We start from the raw sequence: 21,217 nt of genomic DNA, 5'->3' as shown, positions 1-21,217 counted from the left end.
GACAGTGTGTGCTTTCTCCTACCCGTGAAATCTCTGTATTATATGTGGCTTCCCCTCCCCTTCTTGCCCACCCTAGTTCTGAATCTCTCTACCTAAATCTCTACTACAGGATGTGGGTCCAATCATCCTCCCCTCCCACTGCCACCCAAAGTCCCTTTGTCTACACCTGCCACCACTCCAGGGCTTCCAACTATAAGTTCTGACTGAGTATGAACCCAGGGTTCAGTCTAGAGCAAGTCAGGAAGCCTTACTCCTCTCATTCCCATGTAGTTGTGATGCTCATATTTGTCCCCAGGCTTCTGGAACAAAAAAGTCCCATCATACCCACTCAGGTAGCCAGCAAGACCTATCAGCATCTGAGGAGAGAAGGAGAACAAACAAAAAGATGATGAGAGATCTTTAAGATTCCTCTATCCCCTGAACTTCCCTCCAGCTGCACCCAGACTTCGGCTTCCCTTGGTAACTGTCCATAGGAGTTGCCAATGTGACATTTTCCCCTGCAGCTGTTGCAGAGCAAAGAATCTTTTGTCTACAGAGCTCTTTTCTTGAAACAAATCCTCCCTTGTGTTACGGCCAAGTTCATGGGAATAGTGCAGACTGAACACTTAGGAAGAAAAAATCCCACAATTTGAAGGGCAGGGCCAGGAAGGGCTCTCTCATTCACCTTCTTTCATTTGCTAAGAAATAAAACATGACAGCCCATGGGGGAGGCCGTGTGCAGGGGCTGATTCCTGGGATACTGACCCTCTGAAAGGAAGATGAGGTTCCAAGTCAGAATGAGGAGGAAGAAAAGTGGCCAAGGAGTTCCACACCAGAAACAGGAGGAAGGGAAGAAAGTGGGGAAAAAGAATGCTAAGACAGACACATTTCCCCAGAGGAGAAAAGTCCCAGTGGAAAAAAATACCAAGAGGCCAGAGACCAGTTTCTCCTATTTCCAATATTTCAAAGGAGGGCAACCGTGGCACATTTCAAACCAGAACAAATCAACTATTAAACTAAGACTGAGATTTGTGAGTCCTTCAAAACGTTCAAGAAGATCAGCTTCTTCACTTCTATCTCTCCATCTTTTTACAGTGTAGAAGTTGCTTTTCCACACAAGCAACCAGAAGCTGCTAAGCCATAAAAACTGTCAGCAAATACCAAGCATTTTTAACAGCCCCAGGCTGCCCTAGCCGGACCCCTGTGCTCCAGTTAAGCTGTGTAGAGGGACAGAATATACTGCCTGTATTAAGGGGCGCCTGGGCACCTGGGTGGCTCAGGCGGTTAAGTGTCTGCCTTTGACTCGGGTCATGGTCTCGGGGTCCTAGGATCAAGTCCCGAGTCGGGCTCCCTGCTCAGTGGGGAGTCTGCTTCTCCCTTGCCCCTGCCCCTGCTTGTGCTCTCTCTCTGTCTGTGTCAAATGAATAAAATAAAATCTTTAAAAAAAAGAAAAAAGCCCCTCCATGCAGCACTGCTGTGGGCCTTAGGTTTGGACCATGAACCAGCTCACTTTTTATTATAAGTAGCTCTAACCAGTCACTCTTTATAGTTTCAAGGAATAGAGGCCAAAATTCAACAGTAAATGATTATAAAGCCTTGTTAAAAAAAAAAAAGGAATCCTAAGGCTCAGAAATTAATGTAACTACTTTAACATAAAGTAAGAGAAGGTACTGAAAAGAAAGAGTCATCCAAATACCTAGATGAACAAAAACTGACAGGTGACAAACAAATGCATGCCCCTTCCCACCTGGGATCTCAGAGGACAAATTGGCCTGGTGCTGGTTTAAATTCCCAGACTGCTTGGCTGGTCTGGTAGACTGAAGAAATGCACTGATGGTTTGCATCTCAGCTCTCTGCAGACAATACTTAATATGTCTGAGCTACAAGTAATAAAATCTCCCTTGCAGCGCGGGGAGGGCTGTGAGGATCAGAGACTATGTAATAGGTCAAACACCTGGCACTCTGCCGAGCCCTTACCAGGTACTTGAAATTCAGTTCCCTCTTGGTTCCCTGAAGGTTAAAAGTAGCCCTGAGCTAATTTCCTAACAAACTCATTCAAATCAATAAGAAAAGGAACCTACTAGAATAACAGGCAAATTCATAGGCAACAAAATAATAATGGCTAATATGAAGAAAATGGTCAACCCAACTCATAAAGACATGCAAATGAAAACAGTGACCCACCATTTCTTATTCTCACATTGGCAAAGTTTTGAAAGTATTATCATACCAGTGCTGGCAATGGTGTGGGGGAAGCAAGAACCCTCATACACTGTTGGTGGGAATATATATTACTCAATATTTTTGCAGATAAACTTTTTTAATACATTTTATATTTTGCAGAAAAAATCTAACACAAATTTAAATGTGTATATCCTTTGACTCTTTAGTTTGGCTGCTAAGAACCTTTTAGATACACCTGCACAACTATGAAAAGATAAATGTACAAGGATGTTCACTGCAAAATCTTTTGTAATAGCTGAAAACGGAAATTAACATAAATGTCCACCAATTAAAGATGAGTAAAATAATTTATGACACATCTGTATAATGGAATAATATATAGCCATTAAAATGAATGGCGTACAAGTCATAAAAAAGGATGAGATCATGCTATTTGAGACAGCCTGGATGGACCTAGAGGGTATTATGCTAAGCCAGACTGAGAAAGACAAACACCGTATGATTCCACTCATAAATGGAATATTAAAAAAAAAAGAACAAGCAAAAACAGAATCAGAACTATAAATATTGAGTACAAACTGTAGTTGCTAGAGGGAAAGGGGTGGGGGATGGGCAACATGGGTGAAGGGGAGTAAGAGATACAGGCTTCCATTTATGGAATGAGTAAGTCACGGAAATAAAAAGCACAGCATAAGGACTACAGTCAGTGATATCGTAGTAGCGATGTAACAGGACAGATGGCAGCTACACTTGCACTGAGCACAGCGTAACATATAAACTTATCAAATCACCATGTTGTATACCTGAAACTAATATAACATCGTCTGTCAACTATGCAAATTAAAATAGTAATAAATAAAATACAATACATTTTTTTAAATGGAGTACATTTTTACGTGCTAATGTGGAAAGAAGTTACTATAGATCACGTTTAAAATAAACGTTGCTGAACAATTTTAGTCTGGTCCTATTTGTATATATAAGCTGTTCACGTGCACGTCTATAAATATAATCACATATCTGTATAAAGAATTTCTTTTTTTTTTAAGATTTTATTTATTTATTTGTCAGAGGGAGAGAGAGAGGGAGCTCGAGCATGAGTGGGGGAAGGGGCAGAGGAAGAAGCAGGCTCTGCACTGAGCAAACAGTCCAATGTGGGACCCCAGGATCCTGGGATCGCGACCTGAGCCAAAGGCAGACGCTTAACCGACTGAGCCACCCAGGTGCCCTGTATAAAGAATTTTTTTTAAGATTTTATTTATTCATTTGACAGAGAGAGAGATAGAGAGCAAGCACGAGTACAAGTAGGCAGAGCAAAAGGCAGATGGAGAAGCAGGCTCCCTGCTGAGCAGGAAGCCTGACGTGGGACTCAATCCCAGGACTCGGGAATCATGACCTGAGCCAAAGGCAGATGCTTAACCAACTGAGCCACGCTGGCGCCCTGTGTAAAGAATTTCTAAGAAAACATATATAAGAAACTAATAGAAATGTGGGGAGAGGTAGCTCTTGACCTTTGACCTCCTTCTGTGCTGATCAAATGTTTCACTCTGCGCAGGCATTTCTACGGGGGCTGGCGTGGAGGGACAGCCAGCAGCCTCAGTACTGCAGGAGAAAACCTCCCATTCACAACTTCAAGGGGCTTTCTGATTCTTTGACTGGCTTGGCCTTAGAACCTGTGAAAGCTACTGTGTTCATCACTCTCTTTCAACCAGGTAGAGCACAGGACCGTCAGCAGACAAATGAGGGGGGCAGACGGACTGAACTCCCCAGGGGCAGCTTCAGAAAGAAACCTCACATTTCTCCCTGCCCACAGGGACCAGATGTGAGCCAGGGGAGGCCTAGGTAAAAACAAATCAGCCAGTGCTCCACATGCACGTCTTCACTGTGCCGAGCACTCGGGGACTCCAAACACGGACAGGCAGGCCCCAGCTGAAAGACTGGGCTGGGTTCCCTAGGAAAAAAAAAAAATCTCCTCCACCAGGGGATCTGGTTCCCAGGTTAGCCCAGTGCAAACATTCAACACATTGTATTGCTTATTCCTACGGTAGTTGACAGATACCATCCAAGTGGTGGGGCAGGGCAAGTATCATAAGGCAGTGTGCCATAAGGGTTAAGAGAGTAGACGTTGAACCAGCCTGACCCCTGAGTCTGCCACTCACTGACTTTCTTCCTTATGGCAAACTTCTTTTCCTCTCTGTGCCCCAGTTTCCCCATTGGCAAAATGGGGATACAACAGTACCTACTTCATAAGTTATTCTGAGGATTATATAAGATAATCACCAAAAGTGACTAGAACAGATTAAGTTTTCAATTGTTCTGATTTTTATTGCTATTAGCTTATAAAGAAGACAGGAAGAGGCATAATATTTTCTACTCCAGCTCTGGGCTCAGAACTAATTTTGAAATAGGTCACTATCCCACCTCCCTCTCCAACCCTCTCTGGTCCCTACCCAACGCTCTCGTGCCCCTAAGCCCACCATTCACGGACTGCCACCCCTGCCTCCCATCACCTCTGCCTTCATCCCCAAGTACTCCATGTTCCAGGATCATGACCCCACTCCTAACAGAACAATTCTTGTCCCCTTGGTGCCAAAGATCTCAGCCTCCAGTTAGGAAGAAAGGGCTGATCCATGAGCCTTCTCAGAGGTCGTTGTTTTTAGGGGAGTAAAATGAATTCTCACTGTGGGATTTCTCATTGTAAAACATGTGAGAGGTACAGGTCAAAGAATGTGCCTGCTGGGAGCGGGAAGGCGAAAGGAATTTTGCTCTTCTCAGCTCTTCCCAGCAATCTCTGCTTTATGCAACATATTCCTTCTCTCCACTACTTATTTGAATTGAGATAAAATTCATATACCATAAGATTCACCATTATAAAGTGTACAATTCAGTGGTTTTTAGAATATTCACAAGGTTGTGCCACCATGACCTCTACCTAATTCCAGAACATTTCATCACCCCAAAAGAAATCCCCTGCCCATTTGCAATCACTCCAGACCTGGCCACTACTAATCTAGTTTCTGTTTCTATGGATTTGCCTATTCTGGACATTTCATATAAATGGAATCATGTACTATGTGGCCTTTTGTATCTGACATCTTTCACTCAGCATAATGTTTACAAGATTCATCCTTGCTGTAGCATGTAGCAACACTTCATTCCTTTTTTATGGCTGAATAATATTCCATCATATAGCTATATCATATTTTGTATATCCATCCATTGGTTGATGGACTCCCTCTCCATTTCTGGGCCCAGAGAACTCCTCAAAACATCAAAGATTTTCCACATAAGCAGCTGGCCTGAAATGTCATGGATTTCTTTCCACAAGCCCAAGATTTAAATCCAACATTGAGACTTTGCTCCAACTCTTTGAAGAGAGCTTTCAGTCACCACATTACTCACCTTTCCCAGAGGTGGGTGCACATCAAAGAAAAAGGTGCGGTTGATATAATAGCTTCCCATTTTTCCAAAGTGAGTCTCATCCCAACTGAAGGAAAAACAGAAAGAGAAATGAGAATTTTTAAATTATTATACAATCTGGGGCACCTGGGTGGCTCAGTCCGTTAAGCATCTGCCTTCAGGGCAGGTCATGATCCTGGGGTCCTGGGATCAAGCCCCACATCGGACTCCCTGCTCGAGTCTGCTTGTTCCTCTCCTTCTGCCCCTCCCCCTGCTTGTGCTCTCTCTCTCTCTCTTTCTCTCTCATTCTCTCAAATAAATAAAATCGTAAAAATAAATAAATTATCATGCAATCCAAATAGCCATAATAAAACATGGTTAAAATTACAGTGAAAACCGAAGACTATGGGGCACGTGGGTGGCTCTGTCAGTTGTGTCTGCCTTTGGCTCAGCTCATGATCTCAGAATCCTGGGATCAAGCCCTGGGTCAGGCTCCATGCTCAGTGGGGAGTTTGTTTCTCTGTCTCCCTCTGCCCCTCCCCCTGCTTGTGCTACCTCAAATAAATAAATAAAATCTTTATATAAAAAACAACAACCAAAGACTATAAGTTTCAAGCAATTAATCAGAAAATTTGGATTAAAAAATCATTGACGCATTGGGGCATCTGGCTGGCTCAGTTGGTAGATTATGCAACTCTTGATCCTGGGATTGTGAGTTCTGAGGTTTTCTTTTTTTATTTATTTGTTTATTTGAGAGAGAGCACATGTGTGCACGAGAGCTGGGGGAGGGATGGGGGGGAAGCAGAGGGAGAGAGAGAATGCTCAAGCAGACTCCCACTGAGTGTGGAACCCCACATGTGGCTCAATCTCACAACCCTGACATCATGACCTGAGCCAAAACCAAGAGTCCCATGCTTAACCAACTGAGCCACCCAAGGGGCCATGAGCTTGAGTCCCACATTGGGGGTAGAGTTTACTTAAAAAAAAAAATTTTTTTGGACACAAGTGATTTGAGGAAGCAAGACATCAGGCTGATTGTTTTTTATTTCTTTTAAGATTTTACATATTTATTTGTCAGAGAGAGAGCGAGAGGGAGAGAGAACAGAAGCAGGGGGAGCGGCAGGCAGAGGGAGAAGCAGGCTCCCCACTGAGCAAAGAGCCCAATGCGGAACTCGATCCCAGGACTCTGACCTGGGATCACGACCTGAGGTGAAGGCAGTTAACCAACTGAGCCACCCAGGCGTTCCCATCAGGCTGATTGTTAACTTTCATTTAGATAGATGAGAAAGGTTAGCAAATACATTCCAACCAGTTATAAATTTAAGTGAAATCTATATTCTGTAGCTTGAGTTTCTATTTCTTTTAAAAGAGCAGAGTTTTTCTATAATATAGAAAGGTTTGTAGTAAGAGTCTCTTTCAAATCTGTTACATTCTGACCCTGACACTACTTCTGCTAGTAGAACGTAGACTACTACTGCTATTATAAACTACACCATGGGCTACAGATCAGGAAGCGCCTACAAATTACGGTTGTCACAGGGGTCTAATTTTGCTCATTAACCTTGTGATAATTAACCTGTTGACACCGAACTCACTGAGCTTATTATAATGAACCAATCAGTATATAAAAATTGAGTTAAGAGCCTATCTAGAAGCTATCCTTATTGCGTAAATTGTTTTGCAAGTAAATAAGTGATTCTAATACCTAAGCTGTTAAACACAACACAAAAATCTTGTTCTTCCATACAACCACATAAACCTTTTCACATCCTACACAAAGACTTGACGGCAGCAGCCTGGTTATCCAGTACAGCCTGGCCACTTCTGTCAGTCCCTCCCGCAGTTCAGAAGAGCAGTTGCTTTCTAGTGACTAGCCATCTCCAGGTCAGCTTCCATAAGCAATTATTACCAACCTGCAACATTAGGGCAGAAAATGCTTTTCCCCAAAATGTAGGGTTCTTTTTTTCCCTTTAATTAGTGGGTCCAATAAATAGGCAGAACAGTAAATCTACTTCTGTGTCCACTATCTGCTAAACACTCTGCTTGACAGAAAGTGAGGACAGTGGCATGGTGATGTCAAAGAAAGAAATAATTCCCAAGCAGTGTGACAAAATAGATTTGCAGAAAGAAGAGAGATCAGTCCCAGCTCCACCACTTACTAATGGATCAACCTGCCAAAGTCACCCTCTCTGGATCTCTGTTCTTGTCTACACAATGAAGACAACAAAAATATCTGCCATGTGCCCCTCACAGGGAAGCATTAGGACTCAATTAAAAAAAAAAATGTGAAAGAACTCTGTAGACTATAAAGTCCCACACATTTAAACTGTCCCAACTGGGCATTATTTAAACTGTCCCAACACTTGTGGTTACTTTTGAGGTCTTTTTGGAAACATACGAGATTTTTACTTCAAAAATTTCCCAAGTAAAACTAGTAGTAACATTCATATTTCTTCTCAGCTTTTATTGTGTTTGTGTTGGGAGAGACAATCCTTCCTGGCTCTCTCTTGTTCCTGCAGACCTTGCAGGGTATGCCAAGAACGCAAGGTCCTGGCCACTTTACTCAGGCCAGTTCTCAGGGTTATGTTTGCAGAAAACAACCTTGAGGGAAGAGTTAGATCTCCCCCTGGGACAGAGAGCATTCTTGTTTACTGCTTATTATATAACAGTGGCTTCCCCAAGCTCGATATCCCTCAGCTATAATACAACGCCCTGCACATGCAGGCATTCATTCAGACCCAGGGCATCACATGGGACTTCGGGGGCAAGAGGAACTGAGGCCAACATGCTGATGCTCACCCTGCTTGCTGTGCCACGAGAAATAAAGTCCAAGTCTCTGACTCAGTACTTTGTCATTTGCCAGCATCCATAAAGCAGTGACAGGCTAACTTACTAGTTTGCAAGTTGGGTAAAATAAAATCCCAGACCCTGACAGTTTGTGGTCACAAGCATAGGATGCTGAGACATACCTTCCTGTAAGAGAAAGGACAATAAGCTGGGGATGGAATCTGGTAAGTGAAAGCCCTTGCCCGAGTGGTGCGCAAGGAAGATAGTAAGAGTCTCCCTCTGTCCTACCTATTAATGAGGCTGAATGGAGAAAGAAACAGTTTGAATGCTGCCTTGGTTACTGCTCTCTCTCTCCTGGGTAAAACCAGAAAGAGATGTCATCCTAACAGTGGGGCAGCAAGCCTAGCAGCCCTAGCCAAAAGGCAGTATGGAGGTGGCTGCTAAATCAAGGAGTCGCCAAAGTTTACATAAATGATGCCAGCAGTGAGGACCTTGCTATTCAATACAGAACTTTGGGCAAAATGAAAACATTGAAAAGTCCCTGGGTGAGCTGTGTGCTCAGGACAAAAGGAAATGTGACTTGCTTAGTTGCTCACGGCCACTCTCTCCCTCTGTGTCCCATGATCCCTCCCCCCCCCCCAATCTCAGCTGTGTTTAAAGGAGTAAGATGATTAAAGGCGGGGGCCAAGGTTTCCCTGTCCCTAAAGGGGCCTGAAGGCCACACACATGCATCCTAGTATGCTGGGGAACTCCAGAGAAAAGAGGGACTCAAACTCAGGGCAGGGACCCACATCTCCAGCTCACTCAATTCCATGGCAGGGAGCAGGGACAATCTGCTAGATACAGGGGTTACCAGAGGTGCTGAGGACTGCAGGGAGAGCCCTAGCAGTGTGTACAGGGACTGAAAGAAAAAGGCCCTTAAGCCCAGGGGCTTACCACGGAAGTACACTGACACACGGAAGCACGCTGGAAAGAAGGGGTGCCACGCCCATGGAGGAGCTAAAGGAAAGAAAAAAGCTTCCTCCCATCCCCTGCATCCAGCACTCCACACTGGGGAATGGCATAATCTCTGGATGGCTGCCATTGTAGTTACTGATGCAGGCCTGTTAGACTCATAAATTCAAGTAGGGGAAAGCACCCAAATTCAACTGATAGGTTTGAGCCAAGCTCCCAGTGGGGAAGGGAAGGTAAAATAACCTTGTGGGTAGGGCCCTTGTACTACTGTTGTGGCTCCCACTGTGGAATGTATGCTGGCAAAGACGATTATGCCATCAGGGACTGCCATGTGGTCCAGGAGAAATAACATAAATTCCAAGAAGAGAAAGGGAAATCACAGCCTTGAAGACATAATGGCCGTTGGAGTCAAGAGCGGCCATGATCCAGGATAACAACGCCATCTGCTGGACGCAGGTACCAAGCACACACTTCTTTTAAAAGGACAGCTATCAATCCTGCTACTAATCTTTTATTGAAACTGAGTGCCTATTGGATGAAGGCCTTAGGACTCTTTGACTTGATATTGCCACTTTGGGGTGAGTCAATTTGGAATATAAGGTCAACAAAAAGGCTCAATAAGGCTTGCTGGTCAAATGGAAGTGATATAGCTGGCCTGGCCCTAGAGCCATCTTGACTTTATACGAGGTGGGAGCTCCCACTTTGGGAGAAACTACCTTCCACTCTGCCACCTGAAGCAAAACCACCGGCTCAGTGGAGCCTTGATTCACAGAGGTTTCTCTCAAGATTTATGCCTGGTTCATTGATAGCGTCCACTGGGCAGCAGCAATCATCCAGTCCCAGTGACAACTCGGGAAGGCCAACTGCAATATGGGTTGATGGACATAACCGGCTGAATTGAAAGTCATCACCCTTGCCTTACACAATATTCCTGAGAAACAGACAAGTTCTATTTTTATTGGCTCGTGGACTTTTGCCATGAGCCTAGCTTCTGGTGTACCACCTATAGGACTATATACTGAGAAATGTAAATCACCCCTCTTCAGAGCCAAGACCTGTGGCAAAAAAAATCATGGCTGCCTGTCAATGGGACAATCTGGATCACTCATATAGATGCCCACCGTAAAGGTCAGTATTCTGATAAGACTAACTGAAATCAAGCTGCAGATCAAGCTTGTACCAACCATGCTACTGCCATTGCCACCTTGATTCATCAATGCACCATGCGTGGAAACACATCTACCATCATGGACTGGGCACAAAGTAAAGGACTATAGGTTTCTGAAGCAGAAATTGTGGTGACTCGTGACTCCTGCCAAAAGTTGGCCAATTTATCCTGTAATAAAGGAGGCCACAATGGGGCACTGGCGCTGCCTGCTACAGGAAACTGACCATATTAGGACTTTGTTCCCCTCTCCTGGCTATCATTGGTACCTCATTGCTACTGACACATTTTCAGGTTAAATTGTTGATGATGCTGTTCCAGTCCAATCATCTGACTCCACATATGTCACTGCAGCACTTGAAACTAAACCATGTCATTCCAAACCATCTACAGTTTGACAATAGCGCACTTTTTTCCCCCAATGGCCACATAATAATGAGCCAACAGTCTAAGTATCTGATGACATTCCACACTCCCTACCCTCCAAAGGCATTTGATATTGTTAAGCATGGAACAATCTTCTCAAAATGATTTCTCACTCTACTTCCCTCACCTCCTCCTGGTTCACACACCTTGGTAAAGCAGTTTGGTCACCTAATGCAGTCATCACCAGAAAGGGTTCGTCTCCTCTTGGCCACCAACTGGGTAATGATCAGGACGAAAGAGGTGGAGGATTATATAAACCTACATTTTGAAAACTTTAGATTCTTCCTGGACTATTCCTGGACATGATCTTTCTCTCCCTCTAACAACTCCAGATCAGCGGGGTAGGGGAGGGAGGGGAGATTCAAACTTAATCCGGTTCGCTGATATTCATCCTGCTTCCTGCCCTGTGAGTAATGAGTCCTTTGTCTCTGACCCATGAGTCTCCTGTCTTCTGCCAGCACTCATGAAACAATAACAAGCTAATTTATTCACTTCCAAGCAGGTCAGCTCAGATAGTTTTTTAGCTGGCTTGCTTTTTGGTCAAGGATTTCCATTTCTAACATCCCCTACACTAACTTTCTGGTCAGGGATACTGACAAAACATGTTATCACCTGTTGGCTAAACAAATTAACTATTTTCAGATTGTGCAAAACTTTTCCTCCTTCTAGCTGGAGACTTTTTACGCTTATCACATGAAATCTGAGTCCTATAAAATAAAACCTTTAAGAAAACAAGTCTCTCCTCACAAGATGACCCCAGACCTGCTTCCCTTGTCACCATCTCTGGACACACAAACTGTCCCTGCTCCCAAGGATGATTTTCACCTCCCCTGATGCCTGGAAATCCTGCAGATTAGGAACTCAGGCCTTAGGAAATTCTGTACTAAGAATTTCCAATTCTCCTTGGAAGGTCAAAGCCACAATCTGAGAGACTGCTTCCTCGGATCCTAAGGAATCCCACTGCTACCCACCGGAGCAAAAACGACTGGTCTCACGGAATCTGCACCTGGCGGAAAGCAACTTCTAGCAACATGCTTCACCTCCAGCGCAGTCCCGCCCCTCCTCCTGTGTTTCCCGCCCCCTCTATGCCCCCGGGCCAATCAGAGGGCGCATCACTCCCACCCGGTTGCCATGGGACCCACCGAGTCCCTCCTGTCACTCACCAGATGTGCGGCGGCTCGTCCAGACGGTGGAAGCGGGTGGCGAAGGACAGCAGCGTCACCAGAGCCAGCAGGGCCCACCGGCCGGCTGCCTCGAAGCGCCGCGAGCCCCGAGCAGGCCGTTTGGGGCTCCGCGCTGCAGCCGCCGCGGCCACGTCCGGGCCCACAGCCCTAGTAACCTGGTGCCCACAGCGGCCCCGCCGGGGACGCAGCTCGGACCTTGCCGAGCCTTCGCCCACCGCCGGCGGCATCCTGCCCCTCCTCAGGATCGCCCTCCGGCTCGCCAACACGCTCGATCTTGCGAGCCGCCCCGCCAAGAAGTCACCCAGGGGCACCTCGGGGTGCCCTGGGAAATGTAGTTCCCTGCGCCGGCAGCGGGCCCCGGGGCCCCCGCCTCTGGGCTGGGCGGGGAGCGCGGTCGCCGTCCGGGCCGCTAGGAGGCGGCTGGTGGCGCAGAGCATGACGGATCGCCCGGGCCCGGCGGGCCGGTCGGGGAGAAAACGGGCTCAAAGAACTGCAATTCCCAGTAGCTTCGGGAGGGGGGGCGTGGCGGCAGGGCGGGGCGAGCCAGACGAGACCGTAAAGATCATTCTAGTCTAACCCCTCGCTTTACCACGACGGAAGCGCTGGTTCTGACGTGTCGGGACCTCACTGGGCCTCAGTCCGCGACGAGAGTCCCAGGCCTGGAAGAGGGGTGGCCCGAGGTGCGAGATGCAAGCGGGGAAGGTCTGTGCCACGCATCCGGGGAGAGGGGCGCTACTGAGAGACACTGAGAAACCCTGGGGGCGGGGGTCAAAGGTGCGCCGGCAGTCCCCTCCTGCGGCTTCCACAACGCACAACTCCCGGCATGCAGAGCGCCTCGCGGACTCCGCTCTGCGCGCACGCGCGTTGCCCGCGGCGAGCTCCCGGCTGCCCGCTGGGGCCTGTAGTCCCGGGAGCTTTGGGCCGCAGGCGGCTTGCGCTCGTGGAGTTGCGGGGCGCTGTGGAGTTGCTGTACCCTCGCGCTTCAGCTGTCTCTCATAGTCCCCTCTGCTAGACTTTCCAGACGTCGTCCCTTGCCTCCCTCTTCGGTACAGCGTCGCGTGCTCTTTCTGGCCGTTCGGCCCGACGGGTCCAACAGCGAGGGCCTTTCCGGGTGGTTTGCCGTTTAAGAGAGCTCCTGGGGCGAGTGGAGCCAGTAGCCCTCCAGGTCGTCGCCGTCACCTGGGGAGCTTCCCGGGTTCAGTCTGCACTCCCCGGCCCAGAGCCGTGGGATCATCTTTGGGGGAAGGGGCCCGAGAATCTGCATGCTTAATAAGCGCCCCCAGGAGCCTTTTAAAGTCTTGACTCAAGTTTGAGAACCACCCAGAAAGGTGGCAGGCACATCAGGTGGAATATAGCATCACCTTAATAATGTCTGGCCCGCCCACTCCCGAATGGGATTTTAGGAGTCTTTCTTTCAAAACATGCATGAGAAATGGTTTTAAAATAAAATCTGCTAGAGTGGTCAGAATCCATATTTGAATTGAAAACAAAGTTCTTCCAGGAGTGGTGATGAGGTGAATACTTTACTTGGGCTTAAAACTTGGCTCTACAAGTGCAAAAAGGAACACGGGCTAGTTTATATCACTGGTAAGAGGAAGAGCAGAAACTGCTCTCCATGATGTTTCCTGATGGCCCATAAGTAGAAAACTGGAGAGCAGTGGCATTCCCAGTGACTGTGGTCACCCTTAGTACAGGTCAAGATGGAACATTTAGTAAGTTGGTAAAGCATTTCTCCGGGGATTCTAAGGTAACGTCTGAGGCTCTCTAGTGGTCCCATGCCTCACCAGCAGTCCCTGCCTGTTGGCCCCAGGCACCCCTCCAGCCTGACCAGGGGTGTACCTCTGAATAGGGTACAGCTAATTTTGGCCTCCTAAATCCTCCCCTTCCAAGGACACCTGCTGTCTATCACCTGCCCTCCATACCAGGACCATCTTTACTTTCCCCACAAAAGGTGTCTCCTGGAAACCAACCTGGGAGGGCCTGCGTTCCCACTGTGCCCTTGCCCACCTAGAAGACAGAATTGGTAGTTGAGGGATGGGGAAGGCAGGGTCACAGAGAAGTTTGGTGGGCTGAGGGGTGCAGAAGACAGAGGGAACTTGGGTGAAATGTCTGTAGTCAGAGGGATGGTAGACAGGGGTGATCTAGAAATTCTGTTGTGTTCTCTGTCCCTCATCATATGGATACACATATGTCTTCCCAAAGATTCATGAGTGCTGATTACTGATAACTCCATCCTGGGCCCTGCTTTGAAATGCTGATCACCCAAGAAGCACCAGGGGGGTTAACTTTGAGTCTCTTAAACTTTAGATTAGAGATCACGCACTTCGCCTCCTCCAGTGTCTCGAGGTAACAAAAATGAGAGAAGAGGGCCAGGTAGGGCACATGGCAGATCAGAGAGGGCATGCCCAGACTGAAGGAGGCTATTCATTGTCTCCTATCAGATGGGAGGAACCCAAGACCACTGTATCTTTTTAAGAAAAAACAGACAATAGGATTTGTATATGAAACAGCCCGATTTTTTAATGTTGGCAACTAATTGAAACATTTTTAAGTACAAGTAGACCAAACACTGTGGGCTGTCCTCCTGTGACCTCAGCTTTGGAGTCAATGGGCATATCCCCCAGCTGCTTTTAGGAGACCAGCTGAGAACCTGGAGGACTGGTAGGTGGTGGGCTGAAAGAGAGGAGTACCAAAGCATCAAAAAACTAGAATTCCTGGTCTTTCTGTCCCTGCTGGAAAGAATTCAGCTATCATTTTAAGGCAACCCTTTGTTTTACAGATGAGGGGGAAAAGACTAGGGAATAGAGAAGGCAGGGATCTGCCCAAGGTCATGCCGGGCTGGTTCCTGCCCTGGGACCAGACCTCAGGTACGCCAGCTCTCAGCCCACATCACATGAACTACTGCTTCAAAATCAGGACACCAAACCTGGCTCCACCAGGAACAGAAAAACCTTCCCACAGGTTGGAAAGAGATGCCCTTTCCTACCAGAGTCAAAGTTTCCCTGAAGCCTGTCTCGCCCAGCTTCCCATTGGCCCATGGGATCCACCCCCTTCAGGGTTCCTCCCCCTGTTCTGCAAGTTCTGGGAGAGGGGACATTCCTGAGAGGCCAAGGGTCACCACGACACCATGACTGAGTCTGGCAAGGTAAGGAGAGCACTTGCTGGCTGGCTGCCCCTTTGGGGGCCCCTTGGACCTCAGGGATTCATGACGGCACATTTTTGAGCTAAGGGACCCCGAGTCCTCTGACCCAGAGAGCTCTGAGTCGGCCTCAGGTGCGGAAAGAGGCCTGGCGGATGGGAAGAAACAGAGCTGGCTTGGAGCCCCCTGGCTGAGTGCTGTTGCCTCTCCAGTGGGCTCTAGGGGCTGAGAATCCCAGGAGCATAGGTTAACGTGCATTCTTATCCTGTCTTTCCTCAGCCCATCCTCTATTCCTATTTCCGGAGCTCCTGCTCGTGGAGAGTTCGAATTGGTAAGAGCTGGGCCTCCACCAAGAGCCTCGGTGGGATGGGATGGGGGTAGAGAGAGCCCTGAGTGAAAAGCTGGCCAGGGACGGAGGGGTGTTCTGTCAGACAGGGCATCTCCACCTAGGAAGTCCAACAAGAAGAGAGTGAGGGTGGCAGGAAGGGTGGGTTGTTCTTCCCTCTCCCACACTGCTCTCGAAAGCCACTTAGCAACCACACTTAAAGCGGGCTCACAGAACCCAGAGGTGCTTGGTAACTGGCAGGGAACAGCTGGTCTTCCTCAGTTCTTATCTTATTTCATCTGGCAAATTAAACAGAACTGGCCAGTGTCAACCCCAGAGGCTTCAAGGAAGCAGAACGTCGGGCCCTCCGGTGTGGTCCTGGCTTGACCCTGCCCTCCCTCAGCTTAGCACAGCCCTTGGCAAAGATCATAGGCACCACTCATACCGAGGGAAAACCGTGCTGAGTGTTTTTATGTACATGATTCCATTGGAACCTCAGCAACCTTAGGAGGGAGGGATCATTATTGTCCCCATTGCACAGGTGAGGAAACTGAGGCACAGGGATGTTAAATAACTTGCCCAAGACTGTGTAGCTAACAAGAGGCCAAGATGGAATTCGAACAGCTAATCTGACTCCAGAGTCCATGTTCTTAACGACTGCACTGCGCTGCCTGTCAGATGAGGAGACTGAGGGACAGAGACTCATTAATGCATTAAGCTCCTTGCCCATGGCCGCACCGCTAGCAAATGTGATGAAATCTGATCCCAAGCTGTCTGCCTCCAGGAGGGAGTGGCCCTCACCGGGAAGCCAGCCACCGCGACCCTCCCCCACCCCGCCGTCAGTCACTTGGTATTTGCTGGAATCAGTAGGCAAGAGCGCTGGGGTGCCAGAGGACACATTTCTTCAAGAAGACACCTCCCCTGAGCCCAGAGCCTCTGCCCTAGCGGGCCAGATGGGAGCCACAGGAGTGCTGTCTCTGCAGGGCCCGTGTGGCCCCGGCCACTCGTCCACAAAGGGACTGACTAGTGCTGAGGAGGGGCCCCGTGTCTCCCCGGCTCTCTTCAGACTGCGACGTGTCTCGTTCTCCTCCCCTCACTCCCTTGCCTTCGCCTGAGACCAGCCATCCCCATGTTTCAGTGCACGTGTGCATGTATGCTACACACACACACACACACATACACACACACACAGTCGCCACTTGGTTGACCCAGTGTTTTTACCCTCGCCTTGCCGGGGAAAATGAGCAGAGGGCACAGAGAGGAAATCTGGTCCCTGGGAGTCACAGCAGATGCTGTGAGACCACCGAAGAGCCCTGATGCTCTGCTTGGAATCGGTAGTCAGCACCTCTGAGGCCAGAGAAAATGGATGGGAAAGGGATCCTTCTCTAGCGGGTGTCACTGCCTGTGTGAGCCCTTTGTGGTCACCTGAGCACCTTTCCTTGGTCTTCGGATGCCTTCATGAGGCAATAATGGCAAGTCTCCAACAAAGAAACCCTCTCGCCACTGTTTACGGCCCTGCAGGGGGCAGAGGTAATCAGGACACTTCCCCGCTGCCCTCCAGGAGCTCCCAGGCTGCCGGGGTGCACACCTGGACAGCACCACCTAGGGGTGCGGGGACCCCATGGGGGTGTGGAGAGTAAGGCTGGGGAGTTCAGGGGTAAGAGAGGCAGAGCGTCAGAGACCTGAGGTGGGGGAATGGTTGGTGACCTGGGAAGCTGGAGAGACGGGGACAGGGCCAGGTTGGGTCTTGATCACCCAGCAGCGTGGGGAAAGAAGCCTCCCTCAGCAGCCTCATGTAGCCCTTGGAAGTAGAGCCAGACGCTGTCCCCTGACACTGCTGTTTCTCATAGCTCTGGCCTTGAAAAGCATCGACTATGAGACCATACCTATCAACCTCATAAAGGATGGGGGACAGCAGGTAAGGAGGCCATCCCCGGGCCACAATGTGGGAGTTGGAGGTCTTGGAGAGGGACCCAGCGGAGGGTGCAGTCTTCTGTCCCCCAAGAGGTGAATCTGCCGGCATTCCCTCAGGGAACTGGGTGGGGGGGCAGGCTGTGCAGCACAAGGAGCCATGGGAAGGACCCAGGTTCCAGGCCCCATGTCACAGCCAGGTCTCTCAGTGCCTGACCCCAGGTGAGTAGGTCCTTGCCCCATGCTGGGCCCTCTGGACATTCCCTGATACACGGTACAGGGAAAAACACATAGCCAGGCCATTGGGGTGAATCCTGGAGCGCAGCAGCCACTAGATCTGGGGATACGGCGTGGATCCCCCAGGCGTCTCTCTGCAGCCAGGGCCTTCCCCAGGGGAGGAACGTAGGGTGGGCCGCAGGCCTGGGGTCTTCCTGTTGGCCTGGTCCTGCTCTAGCCAGCTTGGGCCAGGCTACCTCGCTCCTCAGGGCCTTGTCTCCACAGTTCTCTGAAGAATTCCAGGCACTGAATCCCATGAAGCAGGTGCCGGCCCTGAAGATTGACGGAATCACCATTGCCCAGTCGGTGAGTGCAGGGCCTGGGAGGCCCCTGGTGAGAGCCATGCCCTGAACGAGAGGACCTCACAGCTCTTGTTTGCGTGGCCAAGCGCCTAGCCCTTCGTAGGGACATAATAAGTTTTTGTCATAGGAAGGAAGGTTGGCTGGTTGTTTGGGGGAGGCGAAGGGAGACTCAAGCCTATGGGGAGCCAAGTTTTGCAGGACGGGGGTCCAAAAGGAGCTCCTCCCTTGGGGAGTTTTGGGTTCAGGGGCTTGAGCTGAGGAGGGCAAGGAGGAGCTTGCTGGCCTGTCACTTTGGTCCAGGGGCCCGCGTGCCCTCGCCGTGCCTCACTGCTCCCCTCCAAACAGCTGGCCATCATTGAGTACCTGGAGGAAACTCGGCCCACTCCACGCCTCCTGCCGCAGGACCTGAAGAAGAGGGCCCAGGTGCGCATGATTTCCGACGTCATCACCAGCGGCATCCAGCCCCTGCAGGTGTGGCTGCAGACCCCTGCACCCCTCTCTCATGCCTCCCCTCCCGCGCGCTTACCTTTAGACACACGCTGTGAGGTGCCACAGTGGGGCACCCAGCTTGGGAGTGCGGGTGGCAGGAGGACAGGAGGGATTCTTAGGGGCTTAGACCTAGACCATGTGGCAGAGGGGCAAGGGGTCCCAGAAATCATCTGCCCTGCTGGGTCCCCAGCCGCATTTTGAGAAACCCCAGGTTTTCCAAGGACTCGTCCAGATGTGCTCGAGGAGAGGGAGGGGCCAGGTGGTGGGGTGGGGGGAGGAGGCTGAGCAGCACAGGCCCAGGCCCACCCCCCACCCCATCTTTAACCAGAAGAGCCCCCCTCTCATCTGTTCTGTCTTCTAGATTGGGGAGTCTCAAAAGAGTTTATTTTTTATTTTATTTATTTTTTTTAAAGATTTTATTTACTTATTTGACAGAGAGAGATAGCCAGCGAGAGAGGGAACACAAGCAGGGGGAGTGGGAGAGGAAGAAGCAGGCTCATAGCGGAGGAGCCTGATGTGGGGCTCGATCCCATAACGCCGGGATCACACCCTGAGCCGAAGGCAGACCCTTAACCGCTGTGCCACCCAGGCGCCCCAAAAGATTTTACTTTTTAAAGTTTTCACTGGTTAAAAAAAAAAAAGAAGTATTCAAGTGATTCATCTGTGTTAACCCCTGACTTTGCAAATGAGGAAATAGCCCCAGAAAGGCGGAGGGACTTTGCAGAGTCATTCAGCTAAGTATGCCAGAGCAACCCAGGCCCCCCAACTGTGCACTGTGCCCCCATCCCCGTGTTAGCTTGTCTTGTTTAACAAAGGAAGTTGGGGCAGACAGACAGCCCCATTTCACAGATGAGGAAGCCAAAGTTCAGAAGTGAAATGGCTCCAGGGCTGTAAGGATGGAACCAGAGCCCAGATCTCCTGAAGCCACTCCTATGCTCCTCCTCCAAGCCCCGCCCCTGTGCTGCACCGCACCGCCCCCCCCATGGGGAGCCATGTAAGGGAGATGAGTTGGATGCAGGGGAGATGGGCCTTAGGTCATGGCCACACACTTAAAAGTCACAGCAGCGCCCTGTGCCCCGACCCTTGCACGTCTCTGCCAGGGCCACAAGCTTCCAGGTAACGGACCATTCGAGCAACTTGAGAAGGTGGCTGCTGGGGTCACTCACCCCCTCCCAGTGCCCTAATGGGGAGAGGGGGCTCATGGAGTCCAGGAGAGGACAGATGGACAGCCAGGGGGGTGGGAACTGAGCTTCCCTGAGGGGGCATGGCCGGGGGTCAGGCCCAGCCTGGCTCCCAGAGCCGGTCACTGATTATCCTTGGTTGCATAGAACCTGTCTGTCCTGAAGCAAGTGGGACAGGAGAACCAGCTGACCTGGGCCCAGAAGGCCATCCGTTCTGGCTTTAACGGTGAGTCCTTCCCCCTTCAGGCCACCCTGTGACCGCTCAGAGAAATGGCCCTGGTGCCGAGGGCCCTGGGCATCTGACACAGCCTCCCAGGCTCTTTGCTCCTGACAATGGCATGGGTGAGGGTAGGGGCGCAGGGTTGAGGAGGCAGTAGGGCTGGATGGCATCCAGATCTCGCCTCAACCTCGGGCACTTCCGAGAACCTCAGTACCTGAGGCCCACAACCCTTTGGAGCTGGATGGTCCACACTCTGCCTCCCTGCCCACTCCAGCCAGGAACCAAAGGCTAGTAACGCACCAGCCCATCCGCGTGAGAGCTGCTGCCTTGGCCAGTGGTGGATCTTGTCCCTTCTCGGGGAGGGAATGGCAGCTGGGCTCGAGGAGCCCAGGAGAACATCATCTGTCCCCACGTCCCCATGAACTCTCTCCAGATCTTGTTGGCACATTCCCTCTAGCACACATGCCCCAGCCTGTCACTCAGAGAGCTGCCCATTTCAGAACTGTGGGGGCCGAGGTCCATTCTGTGCCCTGAGTAAGATTATCCGCGTGGCCTCCCCACAGCTCTGGAGCAGGTCCTGTGGAGCACAGCAGGGAAGTACTGTGTGGGAGACGAGGTAAGCCCTCCCCCGGCCTTCCCACAGCAGCCTTCTCCCTCCACCCCGGGGGCAGGGGCAGGGGCAGGCCAGAGAGCTTCTGGAGGAGGCGTGGGGGTGGGGAGAGCACCAAGGTCATAACTGTTGTTCCAGGGCCTCCTATCTCATCCTGAGATGTCTCCTCCCTGCTGGGAGCCCTCAGTGCTTATGCTGGTGGTTTTTAACAAGCACAGTAAGATCCACTGAGACAATCAGACCTCTGGCCACCCCCAGACTTGGTTGTCAGGACAACTGGAACCTGGCCTGGGAGAAGCATGGCAGCTCTGAGGACAGACCCAGACAGGCCCAGGGGGGAGGAGGAGAGAGGTGGGGCAGTGGGGGTGGGGAGGAAGAGCCAGAAGCAGACAGAAATGTCAGGGGCTGGCACCCCAGGGGACACACCCAGTGCAGCCGGTGAGTCGAGGACACACACCCGGATGCAGACCCACCCAACCCTCTTTCAGGTGTCCATGGCTGATCTCTGCTTAGTGCCTCAGGTGGCAAACGCAGAAAGGTAAGAGAGAGCCCTGCCACCGTCCCTCTTCCACCTGGTTCCTCCCCTCAGAATGCCCAGCCTCCTCCCACAGTCAGGCCCTAACTTCAGCTACTGGGGAAGCCTCTCACGCAGACACTCTCCCAAACTGGCCAAGGAGCCCCCTGTG

The 21,217-nt window shown here is 50.2% G+C and overlaps 2 protein-coding genes across 3 annotated transcripts in view; one reads left to right on the top strand and one right to left on the bottom strand.

Annotated features, from left to right (window-relative positions):
- The window catches only part of POMT2 (protein O-mannosyltransferase 2), a 42,805-nt gene extending 30,414 nt beyond the window's left edge, over positions 1–12,391 (bottom strand). The window contains exons 1-3 of the mRNA XM_040641604.1: positions 12,058–12,391; positions 5,566–5,650; positions 252–356 (exon numbers count right to left, since the gene is read on the bottom strand). Of these exons, the coding sequence (XP_040497538.1) occupies positions 252–356; positions 5,566–5,650; positions 12,058–12,305 (438 nt within the window). The 5' untranslated portion in view covers positions 12,306–12,391. The remainder of the gene's footprint in view (positions 1–251; positions 357–5,565; positions 5,651–12,057) is intronic.
- Positions 12,392–12,622: 231 nt separating this feature from the next.
- Positions 12,623–21,217, top strand: part of GSTZ1 (glutathione S-transferase zeta 1) — a 9,814-nt gene continuing 1,219 nt past the window's right edge. The window contains exons 1-8 of one of the 2 annotated variants that reach the window (XM_008699321.2): positions 12,623–12,758; positions 15,497–15,548; positions 17,393–17,460; positions 17,955–18,035; positions 18,377–18,502; positions 19,849–19,927; positions 20,485–20,537; positions 21,020–21,069. In XM_008699321.2, coding sequence (XP_008697543.1) covers positions 17,985–18,035; positions 18,377–18,502; positions 19,849–19,927; positions 20,485–20,537; positions 21,020–21,069 — 359 coding nt within the window. In that variant the 5' untranslated portion in view covers positions 12,623–12,758; positions 15,497–15,548; positions 17,393–17,460; positions 17,955–17,984. Of the gene's footprint in view, positions 12,781–15,496; positions 15,549–17,392; positions 17,461–17,954; positions 18,036–18,376; positions 18,503–19,848; positions 19,928–20,484; positions 20,538–21,019; positions 21,070–21,217 lie in introns of both variants that reach the window. The other variant, XM_008699314.2, reaches the window with a different exon arrangement.

Source organism: Ursus maritimus, unplaced genomic scaffold (genome assembly GCF_017311325.1).
Source record: "Ursus maritimus isolate PB19 unplaced genomic scaffold, ASM1731132v1 scaffold_25, whole genome shotgun sequence".
Lineage (NCBI taxonomy): Eukaryota > Metazoa > Chordata > Mammalia > Carnivora > Ursidae > Ursus > Ursus maritimus.
Note: the sequence above shows the minus strand (reverse complement) of the source record. Positions and strands in the feature narration are given on the sequence as shown.